This window comes from Salvelinus alpinus, chromosome 4 (assembly GCF_045679555.1).
Source record: "Salvelinus alpinus chromosome 4, SLU_Salpinus.1, whole genome shotgun sequence".
NCBI lineage: Eukaryota > Metazoa > Chordata > Actinopteri > Salmoniformes > Salmonidae > Salvelinus > Salvelinus alpinus.
Genome location: NC_092089.1, coordinates 79,782,672 through 79,796,015, shown reverse-complemented (window position 1 = coordinate 79,796,015; position 13,344 = coordinate 79,782,672). Strand labels below are relative to the sequence as shown.

At 44.1% G+C, this 13,344-nt stretch overlaps 1 protein-coding gene across 3 annotated transcripts in view; it reads left to right on the top strand.

Moving 5' to 3' along the window:
- Positions 1-13,344, top strand: part of diaph2 (diaphanous-related formin 2) — a 708,741-nt gene that overhangs the window by 625,509 nt on the left and 69,888 nt on the right. For all 3 annotated transcript variants that reach the window (XM_071399170.1, XM_071399171.1, XM_071399169.1), the window contains 2 exons: positions 8,107-8,205; positions 9,481-9,531. In XM_071399170.1, coding sequence (XP_071255271.1) covers positions 8,107-8,205; positions 9,481-9,531 — 150 coding nt within the window. The remainder of the gene's footprint in view (positions 1-8,106; positions 8,206-9,480; positions 9,532-13,344) is intronic.

Below are 13,344 nucleotides of genomic sequence, written 5' to 3'. Positions count from 1 at the left end.
GAGAGGGAAGGGGAGAGGAGAAGAGATGGTAGAGGCGAGGGAAGGGGCAAGGCGATGGTAGAAGAGAGGGAAGTGGAGAGGAGAGGGAAGGGGAAAGGGGAAAGGGAAGAGGATGGTATAAGAGAGGGAAGGGGAGAGGGAAGAGGAGAGGAGATGGTAGAAGAGGGGGAAGAGGAGAGGGAAAGGGAGAGGAGTGGGGGAAGGGGAGCGGCATTGGTAGAGGAGAGGGAAGGGGAGAGGAGAGAGGATGCTAGAGGAGAGAGCACCAGAGTTCTGGGATAGGCCACTGTCTGTGTCTGTAAACAGCGCAGTACAGGACAGCACATGTCTCAAACAGAACGATTCAGATGAAGATGAAGCAGCATTTGGCCCTATATCTGGGTCATCTATCTTTAGCCTCATACTAATGAGTCAGTAGGCCCTCTCTTCATCATTGTGGTCCAGAACAGACATTATTTTAAACTGGGATCATTAGGGTGACTTATTGTAGCGCGCCGGACTACGCCATCCATCTTTGCATACGTGGCTGAACTGGCTTGTGGGTAATGTTTACGGCAAGAAGGGCCGGGGCTTCTTATTTCGCTTCTGGGCATCATGGCAGAGAAGAAATGTTTGCGCTGGCCGGAATCTAGAGATGACAGTTGCTTTTGGCAGCACTTTCAGCGAGCTGTGATCAATCTTTTGTTTTTCCCGTCCTAACGTTCAAAGAGAAATGACAGTCGGGAAAATTGAATTTATCAACAGAACAAGTTGACACGGCGACATAATTAATTTGAGGAAATGCCACATATTCTCATATATTACCAGAGAAAAGCCAGTATTTTCTTTTTTGTCGTTCTCTGAGCAACACAACCTCCCAGTGAGAAATAAACACAACCAAAAGAAGAAAAGAGAGCCAAGAATAGAAACTCATCTTATGTAAATTCGCCACAAACAAACTCTTAATTTGCGCTAATTTCTTCTCTTGACTTGCTGGTCTCATTCCCTCTTCCTGAGGCCTTCCCAGGGGCTACTTTGAAAACCAAAGTGTCTGTTCTCTCTTTCTGTGTGCTGTGTTTAAAGGCAGCCTAGATTAAATTAAGCTTAATTAGACCGGCTCGGAATAGAACTAAACAAAACAAAGCCCAAGTAGCTAGCGCTTATCTTCAAATTGGCTAGTCTATACCTTTGTTAGTCTTGCTTATTGGTTTAAAGCGGGACATGCATTTCACCTGCTTTTCCCTGTAGAAACGAGATGGCCGATCTGTATCTAACAGCTATGACTCCGAGAACAGCACTGGCTCCCTCTTTAATGTTTTTCCATATCTAGCCCAACCAAGTCTTGTGAGTTGGACACGAATGCAACACGTTAAGTCCGGGCAGGTAAACATTTATCTACTGCACCTTGGCTCCTGGAAAACTTTTGGACAGCTCTTGCTTCAGTTTCCCTCTTCTCAGAGACCTAGACATCACAGGGGGCACTTGACAACTTTGATCAATTTGTCCTAGTTTTTGCTTAACTGTAGCCCAATTCATCATCCATAATGACCAAGGCTTGGGAGCTGGGCTGAGTAGACTGGGTTCAAGAGAGAGGATCGCAGACACAAAGAAGCAAAATGACTAAAATGGGAAACATGCTCCCCAGTGACCTGCTAGCGTTCCATTAACAATGTCCTATTGGACCGGCTAGACCTCGGCGCTGATGAAGGAAGCTCAGAGACGAGGCCCTGGCTTCTGAGAATCTCGTAACATCTCCAACTGTTCTCTGAACGCTTCCCCTCCATACATTACATAAAATGTTTAAACAAAAATGTAAATTAAAAACTTGTGCATTTTAGATTATTTGAGAATCTCTTACGTCTAAATCCCCACAGCAAACTTTTCTCTTCATCTGACACATCGCCCACTTAGAAGACTACTGTTTTTTGCCCTGTTCTTGTTCCAGCTCCACCTGTCTCATTTTGAGCTGTAAAAACCCACGGCAAATATATTCTGTCTTTTCTCAATTAGTAAGTCTCGTCGATTGTGCGCTGGGGATATACAGAAAAGCTAACCTTTATGCAGGAGGATCTGTCTTGAGAGGAAGAGATACACCATTCGAAGGAAATTGCTTTCCAAAATGGGTTAAGATGGGACAAAACTCTCTCCAGCAATGTAACACCTTGTCATGCACCTCAGGAGACAGCCCTGGGGTCCTCTAATGATCTTATCAAGGAAGGGGAAGAGTGGAACATGGCTGGGCTTTTACACTCCACACTATAGGCACCTTCTTAAAAACCTGAGGCAGCTGACATGGCACTACATGTACCTGTCCTCCCTACATCCCATTGAGAGCTATTGTACTTGTCCTCCCTACCTCCCATTGAGAGCTAGCGTACCTGTCCTCCCTACCTCCCATTGAGAGCTAGCGTACCTGTCATCCCTACCTCCCATTGAGAGCTAGCGTACCTGTCCTCCCTACCTCCCATTGAGAGCTAGCGTACCTGTCCTCCCTACCTCCCATTGAGAGCTAGCGTACCTGTCATCCCTACCTCCCATTGAGAGCTAGCGTACCTGTCCTCCCTACCTCCCATTGAGAGCTAGCGTACCTGTCCTCCCTACCTCCCATTGAGAGCTAGTGTACCTGTCCTCCCTACCTCCCATTGAGAGCTAGCGTACCTGTCCTCCCTACCTCCCATTGAGAGCTAGCGTACCTGTCCTCCCTACCTCCCATTGAGAGCTAGCGTACCTGTCATCCCTACCTCCACTCCCTCATCCCTGGTTATCAGGTGTCACCTGGGCCCTGGAGCTCTTGCCAAATGTTACAGTAAACGCTGCATCCCAGGCTGCTGTCTCTCTCTGTCTCTCTGTCTGCCTCTCTCTCTCCCTCTCGCTCCCTCCTCCCCCTCTATCTCTCTCTCTCTACCTCCCTCTCTCCCTCTGTCTCTGTAATGTATTTACTAGGGTGCACTATTACATGTTTTAATTAGGGGGATAACAAGGGCCCTGGCTCTCTGCCGGATTTGTTAACTTCACACATCATAATTCGCTTCCCTCTCCCCATCAAGGTACCTGTGTGTGTGTGTGTGTGTGTGTGTGTGTGTGTGTGTGTGTGTGTGTGTGTGTGTGTGTGTGTGTGTGTGTGTGTGTGTGTGTTTGTGTGCTTGCATGAGTACTTACGTGTGTGACTTATTGTCCTCTAGCCGTGGGAGAAGATGAAGGGGGAGGAGACACAAGTTAAGTGTCACCATAGGGGAAGGAAGAGGGGAGGATTGAGGAGGGGGTAGCAGACAATGAAGTGGGCCTGTGTGTATAGCTCTGGTGTCTCTGGGGCTGTTGAGAGGACTAGTGGAGCGGGTCGAGGCGCAGGGTCCTAAAACTCCCTCTGAGACATTTGACTGCCCTGGGCCTCTGACATTGAATTATTTCTACAACATATGTAAGCGCACGTGAACGCATCCATACAAACAAAGTACATGCACGGACACACGCAAACACACTCACTTTATCAGTAAAATGTGCAGTATTATAGCTCATCTCATACTATTTTACACATTTTGCTATGAGGCTGAAATACATTTTTGCTGTTTTAGATCTGTCGGGAGTCGGGACACAAGACGGGACATTCTTAATCATCATGGGGTATTGTGTGTAGATTGATGAGGGAAAAGGCTGTAACGTAACAAAATGTGGAAAAAGTCAAGGGGTCTGAATAGTTTCCAAATGCACTGTATGTATGTATGTGTATATAAACTCAGCAAAAAAAGAAACGTCCCTTTTTCAGGACCCTGTCTTTCAGAGATAATTCGTAAAAATCCAAATAACGTCACAGATCTTCATTGTAAAGGGTTTAAACACTGTTTCCCATGCTTGTTCAATGAACCATAAACAATTAATGAACATGCACCTGTGGAATGGTTGTTAAGACTAACAGCTTACAGACGGTAGGCAATTAAGGTCACAGTTATGAAAACTTAGGACACTAAAGAGGCCTTTATACTGACTCTGAAAAACACCAAACGAAAGATGCACAGGGTCCCTGCTAATCTGCGTGAACGTGCCTTAGGCATGCTGCAAGGAGGCATGAGGACTGCAGATGTGGCCAGGGCAATAAATTGCAACGTCTGTACTAAGAGACGCTTAAGAAAGCGCTACAGGGAGACAGGACAGACAGCTGATCGTCCTCGCAGTTGCAGACCACGTGTAACAACACCTGCACAGGATTGGTACATTTTTATTTATTTATTTTTTATTTTATCTTTATTTAACCAGGTAGGCTAGTTGAGAACAAGTTCTCATTTACAACTGCAACCTGGCCAAGATAAAGCATAGCAGTGTGAACAGACAACAACACAGAGTTACACATGGAGTAAACAATAAACAAGTCAAATACACAGTAGGGGGAAAAAATGAGTCTATATACATTGTGCGCAAAATGCATGAGGAGGTAGGCAATAAATAGGCCATAGGAGCGAATAATTACAATTTAGCAGATTAACACTGGAGTGATAAATCATCAGATGATCATGTGCAAGTAGAGATACTGGTGTGCAAAAGAGCAGAAAAGTAAATAAATAAAAACAGTAAGGGGATGATGTAGGTAAATTGGGTGGGCTGTTTACAGATGGACTATGTACAGCTGCAGCGATCGGTTAGCTGCTCAGATAGCAGATGTTTAAAGTTGGTGAGGGAAATAAAAGTCTCCAACTTCAGCGATTTTTGCAATTCGTTCCAGTCACAGGCAGCAGAGAACTGGAAGGAAAGGTGGCCAGATGAGGTGTTGGCTTTTGGGATGATCAGTGAGATATACCTGCTGGAGCGCATGCTACGGGTGGGTGTTGTTATCGTGACCAGTGAACTGAGATAAGGCGGAGCTTTACCTAGCATGGACTTATAGATGACCTGGAGCCAGTGGGTCTGGCGCCGAATATGTAGCGAGGGCCAGCCGACTAGAGCATACAGGTCGCAGTGGTGGGTGCGCTATACTCTGGAGTAGAGTATTGGTAGCTATTTTGTGTGTGTGTGTGTGTGTGTGTGTGTTTGTGTGCTTGCATGAGTAGCTATTTTGTAGATGACATCGCCGAAGTCGAGGATCGGTAGGATAGTCAGTTTTACTAGGGTAAGTTTGGCAGCGTGAGTGAAGGAGGCTTTGTTGCGAAATAGAAAGCCGATTCTTGATTTAATTTTGGATTGGAGATGTTTAATATGAGTCTGGAAGGAGAGTTTACAGTCAAGCCAGACACCTAGGTATTTATAGATGTCCACATATTCTAGGTCGGAACCGTCCAGGGTGGTGATGCTAGTCGGGCGGGCGGGTGCAGGCAGCGAACGGTTGAAAAGCATGCATTTGGTTTTACTAGCGTTTAAGAGCAGTTGGAGGCCACGGAATGAGTGTTGTATGGCATTGAAGCTCGTTTGGAGGTTAGATAGCACAGTGTCCAAGGAAGGGCCAGAAGTATACAGAATGGTGTCGTCTGCGTAGAGGTGGATCATGGAATCGCCCGCAGCAACAGCAACATCATTGATATATACCGAGAAAAGAGTAGGAACATCACAACTGCGGGACAGGTACAGGATGGCAACAACAACTGCCCGAGTTACACCAGGAACGCACAATCCCTCAATCAGTGCTCAGACTGTCCACAATAGGCTGAAAGAGGCTGGACTGAGGGCTTGTAGGCCTGTTGTTAGGCTTGTCCTCACCAGACGTCACCGGCAACAACGTCGCCTATGGGCACAAACCCAGCGTCGCTGGACCAGACAGGACTGGCAAAACGTGCTCTTCACTGACGAGTCACAGTTTTGTCTCACCAGGAGTGATGGTCGGATTTGCGTTTATCGTTGAAGAAATGAGCGTTACACCGAGGCCTGTACTCTGGAGCGGGATCGATTTGGAGGTGGAGGGTCCGTCATGGTCTGGGGCGGTGTGTCACAGCATCATCGGACTGAGCTTGTTGTCATTGCAGGCAATCTCAACGCTGTGCGTTACTGGGAAGACATCCTCCTCCCTCGTGGTATGCCACCAGCCATACTGTTCGTTCTGTGAGTGATTTCCTGCAAGACAGGAATGTCAGTTTTCTGCCATGGCCAGTGAAGAGCCCGGATCTCAATCCCATTGAGCACGTCTGGGACCTGTTGGATCGGAGGGTGAGTGCTAGGGCCATTCTCTCCAGAAATGTCCAGGAACTTGCAGGTGCCTTGGTGGGAGAGTGGGGTAACATCTCACAGCAAGAACGGGCACATCTGGTGCAGTCCATGAGGAGGAGATGCACTGCAGTACTTAATGCAGCTGGTGGGCCCAACAGATACTGACTGATACTTTTGATTTTGACCCCCCTTTGTTCAGGGACACATTATTCCATTTCTGTTAGTCACATGTCTGTGGAACTTGTTCAGTTTTTGTTTCAGTTGTTGAATCTTGTTATGTTCATACAAATATTTACACATGTTAAGTTTGCTGAAAATAAACGCAGTTGACAGTGAGAGGACGTTTCTTTTTTTGCTGAGTTTATATACAGTACCAGTCAAAAGTTTGGACACACCTACTCATTCAAGGGTTTTTCTTTATTTTTACTATGTTCTACATTGTAGAATAATAGTGAAGACCTCAACTATAACATAACACATATAGAATCATGTAGGAACCAGAAAAGTGTTAAACAAATCAAATCATGAAATATATTTTAGATTCTTTAAAGTAGCCACCCTTTGCCTTGATGACAGCTTGGCATTCTCTGTACCAGCTTCACCTCCAATGCTTTTCCAACAGTCTTGAAGGATTTCCCACATATGCTGAGCACTTGTTGGCTGCTTTTCCTTCACTCTGCGGTCCAACTCATCCCAAACCATCTCAATTGGATTGAGGTCGGGTGATTGTGGAGGCCAGGTCGTCTGATGCAGCACTCCATCTTGGTCAAATAGCCCTTACACAGCCTGGAGTTGTTTTGGGTCATTGTCCTGTTGAAAAACAAATGATATTCCCACTAAGTGGAAACCAGATGGGATGGTTGCTGCAGAATGCTGTGGTAGTATTGCTGGTTAAGTGTGCCTTGAATTCTAAATAAATCGCATACAGTGTCACCAGCAAAGCACCCCCACAACATCACACCTCCTCCATGCTTCACGGTGGGAACAACACATGCGGAAATCATCCATTCACCTACTCTGCATCTCACAAAGACAAGGTGGTTGGAACCAAACATTTCTAATTTGGACTCATCAGACCAAAGGGCAGATTTCCACCGGTCTAATGTCCATTGCTCGTGTTTCCTTCCCCAATCAAGTATCTTCTTCTTATTGGTGTCCTTTAGTAGTGGTTTCTTTGCAGCAATTCGACCATGAAGGCCTGATCCACACAGTCTCCTCTGAACAGTTAATGTTGAGATGTGTCTGTTACTTGAACTCTGTGAAGCATTTATTTGGGCTGCAATCTGAGGTGCAATCAACTCTAATGAACTTATCCTCTGCAGCATAGGTAACTCTGGATCTTCCTTTCCTGTGGCGGTCCTCATGAGAGACAGTTTCATCTTTGCGCTTGATGGTTTTTGCGACTGCACTTGAAGAAACTTTCAAAGTTCTTGAAATTGTCCGCATTGACTGACCTTCATGTCTTAAAGTAATGATGGACTGTCTTTTCGCTTTGCTTATTTGAGCTGTTCTTGCCATAATATGGACTTGGTCTTTTACCAAATAGGGCTATCTTCTGTATACCACCCCTACCTTACAGAACTGATTGGCTCAAATGCATTATTAAGAAGGAAAGAAATTCCAAAAAGGTACTTTTAACAAGGCACACCTGTTAATTGAAATGTATTCCAGGTGACAATCTCATGAAGTTGGTTGCGAAAATGCCAAGAGTGTGCAAAGCTGTCATCATTGCTACTTTGAAGAATCTCAAATATAAAGTATATTTTGATTTGTTTAACCCTTTTTTGGTTACTACATGATTCCATATGTGTTATTTCATCATTTGAATGTCTTCACTATTATTCTACAATGTAGAAAATAGTAAAAAATAAAGAAAACCCCTTGAATGAGTTGTTGTGTCCAATCTTTTGACTGGTACTGTATGTATGTGCTTGTGTGTGTATTTTTTTCAGTGAGTGTGCATATCCTCTAACCATATTCCCTGTCTGTCCTGTCCTACAGAGGGAGGAGAGAATGAAACAGGTGTGATGGACAGCCTAATGGAAGCCCTGCAGTCCGGAGCAGCCTTCCGCGACCGCCGAAAACGAACCCCGCGCAATGGTAAGGTCCCCACGCCTCTGTTGAAGTAACCTCCTCCCTTAGTCTCAACCATAGTTCTTAATATGAAAGGAGTGTTGCCGGACCAAGTCCGGTATATGCCGAGGGCGTACACATGTCTGTGTGTGTACACTCATGTTCTTCTGTATGTGTGTGTCACTACAAACACTACACACACACACACACTGCACACACACTTGTACTATCCCCGGTGCACTTCATTACACATTCATTGTCACATTGTCATTCATAAGGCTCTGATTACAATAGAAATTGGATGTGAGCAGGGTCTATGGGCTACAGGCTCCAGCGGTGGAGGGGATTTAGCATAATCCTAATGTTAACATATTCCATCCTGCCATGATGAATGGCCTGTGCCCAGGGGGATGGTAAGGTGCCACCTGGTAGAGGTTACATTGATATGCAGGTGGAGAGACAGAGCCCTGTCTGTATAGAGGAGCCACAGGTGCTGCTCTCTCTGTGGTGGACGAGTGTGATATTCCTGATGCTAATCTGCTCATCGGGCCTCATGAGGTTTAGCATCGTTTAGTATGATCAGATGGAGTGAGTATACACAGAGGTTTAGGCCCTGTACAGCAACAGCTTTTTCTTCCTTATCAACAACCTCAACGACAAACATACCAGCATATGCACACCATGGCAGAACGAATCGTCCTAAATTAACTGGCACTATGTCAAATGTCAGAGATATGTTGCCAGACCTGTTAATTTCCCACATTGTCTCTCCTCCCTCTTTTCTTGGCCAGTCACGTCTCCCTACCAGGGTCCATGTCAAGGTTTGTCCAATAAGACCTGGTTAATGAAACAGGGTGTCACAACTCACAACACACACTCCTGAATCGTTCTCCTAGCTTGGTCTGCACTCACTGGCAGACAGCTAGCCATGTAGAGGAGAACATACATACGCACACACACACACACACACACACACACACACACACACACACACACAGTGTTATGTTTCATCTTCCCTCCGTCTGCAATATCTCTTCTACTCTAACATGGTCCATCAAGACTGACATGATTGCCAACAGCCCAAACCAACACAATGTATTTTCCTTCTCAAGTGCCTTCTCTCTCTGTGTGAGTGAGCATGTTTGTACAGTGAGAGTGTGTGCTGAGGTGTTGTGCCAACAACCAGACTTTTCAGAGTGGATAATTGGTGCCAAACTCCTGAAAAGACTCATGTCTGACATCGTTCTCTTTTTCTCTTTCTCCTCCCTTTCTTTTTCTTCTGTTTACTTGGTCATGTTGCAGGTGATCAAAGTCCATGCAGTCCTGTCTCTCGGTGGCCGGGTGCTAACCATGGTAACCCAACCAATGCTGTGTCCGTAGTTTAACCCTTTCCCTGCACATGTACTGCACTGTACAGCACCGCCTCCACTCCTGGCTGTGTAATTCTCATCTGGCATCTTCCCCCACCAACTGAACCAGAGCTGGTGTACTCTCTGACAGACTCCTACACTGAGCTAGAACTTGTCTGATTACTTCTCTGACTCCTGTCAATTAGGTTACATAGTGTTATCTTGTTTCAACCAGTGGTGATAGCAACGCAAAGTGTTTTTATTTTTTATTACTTGATGTGGTCACAGACTTATTAGATTGATTTGAATGATTAGATTAGGTTGTAGACAGATTGTTTATCTCAAAAACAGGAATGAATATAGGGATCTGGCCAAAAGTAGTGCACTATATAGGGAATGGGGTTGAATTTTGGTCGCACCTCAGACTTGAGAGTAGTACTCTTGAGCTTCCCTCCTGCTTTAATAACTCAGTGACTCAAATCTCAGTCTGGTTTCTGAGTAGTACACCAGCTCTTGTATTGTAGAGCTTGTACCCCATTCCTGTAGGCCTACGCTGATAGAGCATGACATCACATCCTGTCTCATGGCACTTTATAGGAAAGGCTTTGTCACCAACACGAGGGCTATAATTGCTTTTCGTCATGTGTCGCCACGCACGGATTTGTTTGTTGTGTTCCTTCCCTCACTCTTCCTTTTCCAGCTAGGGCATTCTGGGAAATGTCAAAGGTTGCACAAAGCGCAAACACCCCAAAACTACTCCCCCGGCCTACTTTGAAACAACTGTCTGTGGCGCAATGGTTAGATTTTTTTTCTCCAACCACCACTTTAAACTAATCTGCTGTATCTATGTGAAGTGCATTTTTCACTGTTGACTGTCTGTCTTTGCTTTTCGTCTCGGTCTTGTATGTTCGTGTTTAAGGATGTGTGTGAATGGAGTGACAATGAAATGTGGAACTATCACAAGTTTGTTTAGTTTTTAGGTTATCTAATACACTCGGTCAAATGCAATAAAAAATAGGTACCAGTTGTATTGCGGGAAGGCTTAGGATATTTAGGACTTGGGATAAAGGGATCTCTCTAACACTTTATATTAATAAACCATTTATAAACAGGTTGTAAAGCGTTTAATCCCCATTTATTCATCATTATTCCTTCATTTGTAAATGTCAATAAGCAATCTCTAAATAGTAATTTATGCATTTATAAACATTATTTCTGAATTATTTATAAAATAATGAATAAGGTGTTTGATTATAGTATGTTCACAATTTGTAAATTATGAATAATGTACTACTCATGTACTTATAAATCAGCTATAAAGGAGTACTTGTTAACTCATCAGATTATTTATAAGGCATTTGTTAATGGTTGATTAATGGTTTGACTCAGCATTTATACACTAATTTATGAATCTATTTATGTATGTCATGAATGGTTCATTTATTAATTGTTTGAGTTTTTAAATGTGAGTTAAAGCACTTACTAATACCTCAGCTGATTATTAATGTAGATCCTTATAAACCATTTACTAATTATTAATCAACTACTTTGCAGCCCATAACTTAAAGTGTGCACTATATATACTTTATAAACGTTTATAAATTACTTGTTACTCCCCCAAAGCTGGCTACATTAGTAATGAGTTAGATGCACTATTGTCTATGGGTGGTCCCGGGAATTGAACCCACTATCCTGGCGATGTAAGCGCCATTCTCTACCAACTGAGCTATATAGGACCATATGTGTAGTGCTATGGCCATTTAACGGGCCCCGATAAATCCAAATAACCCACAATGGCGCATCTACATTTTAACATTCAATTAAATCCATTCAATATACACCATCACAAAGAAATCATTTTTTTTCTTTAGGCAGGTCTTAAGAAACATTATGATATTAGAAAAATGTACTAGTATTTTATTCTGAAATTATTAATACAGCAGTTCACACAGGTTGATTTGGGAGAGATGCAGACCTCCAATTTCCCGGCTGCCAATCGCCGTGCTCCGAAGCACCTCTCACTCACATGGCTCTCTCAGGTATCTCAATTAAATATTCTAAACATACTCCGGGACACTTGTGGGACGCGATAGATCCCAAATTAATAAAATCACTATATAATATATATTTTTTTAAAGCAATAAGTCTGATGCAACAGATCAGAACGTTTATGTCACGTGTGCTCCCTCTCCGGCCTCTAGTTCACCAGGCTGCTCGTTAGGGCGCACACCTGTCACAAGCGTTAGGCGCATAATGACCCTCACCTGGACTCCATCACCTCCTTGATTACCTGCCCTATATATGTCACCCCCTTTGGTTTCTTCCCCAGTCGTCATTGTTCCTGTTCTATGTTGGTGCGCTGTTGGTGTTTCTTGTTTTGTTCATTTATTTATTAAATGTATTCACTCCCTGAACTTGCTTCCCGACTTTCGGCGTACATCGTTACAGAATGACGACTCGTCAAAGGGAAGCATTAGGGAGTGTTTTTTTGTATTTTTGTTTTTGTGTTGGGGGTGATGTCGGATCCGGGTGTTGGAGCCGGAGCTACCTGGGAGGCCTCAGTCGGTTTGTAGGCTCCCATGCCTCAGTCGGGTCGATGGGCTCCCATACCGAAGCTGGGTGAACAGGTTCCCGTGCCTCTTCATCTCATTATACGCAGGCAATATTTTGCAATATCTAGAAAGTATTCACCCCCTTGGTATTTTTCCTATTTTGTTGCCTTACAACCTGGAATTAAAATAGATTTTTTGGGGGGGTTTGTATCATTTTATTTAATACAACATGCCTACCACTTTGAAGATGCCTAATATTTTCTATTGTGAAACAAACAAGTAATTAAACAAAGAAACAGAACTTGAGCATGCATAACTATTCACCCCCCCCCCCAAAGTCAATACTTTGTTGAGCCACCTTTTGCAGCAATTTTTTATTTTATTTAACCTTTATTTAACCAGGTAGGCCAGTTCTCATTTACAACTTGCGACCTGGCCAAGATCAAGCAAAGCAGTGCGACAAAAACAACAACACCAGGTTACACATAAACAAACAAACATACAGTCAATAACACGATATACAAATCTATATACAGTGTGCAAATTTAGTAAGATTAGGGAGATAAGGCAATAAATAGGCCATAGTGGCAAAATAATTACAATTTAGCATTAACACTGGAGTGAGAGATGTGCAGAGGATGATGTGCAAGTAGAGATACTGGGGTGCAAAATAACCAAAAAAATAAAAACAATATGGGAGGTAGGGTGGGCTATTATCTGGTAGTTGGGTGGGCTATTTACAGATGGGCTGTGTACAGGTGCAGTGATCGGTAAGCTGCTCTGACAGCTGATTCTTATAGTTAGTGAGGGAGATATGTCTCCAGCTTCAGTGACTTTTGCAATTCGTTCCAGTCATTGGCAGCAGAGAACTGGAAGGAAAGGCGGCCAAAGAGGTGTTGGCTTTGGGGATGACCAGTGAAATATACCTGCTGGAGCGCGTGCTACGGGTGGGTGTTGCTATGGTGACCAGTGAGCTGAGATAAGGCGCGGGCTTTACCTAGCAAAGACTTATAGATGACCTGGAGCCAGTGGGTTTGGCGACAGATATGTAGCGAGGGCCAGACACCGAGAGCATACAGGTCGCAGTGGTGGGTAGTATATGGGGCTTTAGTGACAAAACGGATGGCACTGTGATAGACTGCATCCAATTTGCTGAGTAGAGTGTTGGATGCTATTTTGTAAATGACATCGCCGAAGTCGAGGATCGGAAGGATGGTCAGTTTTACGAGGGTATGTTTGGCAGCATGAGTGAAGGAGGCTTTGTT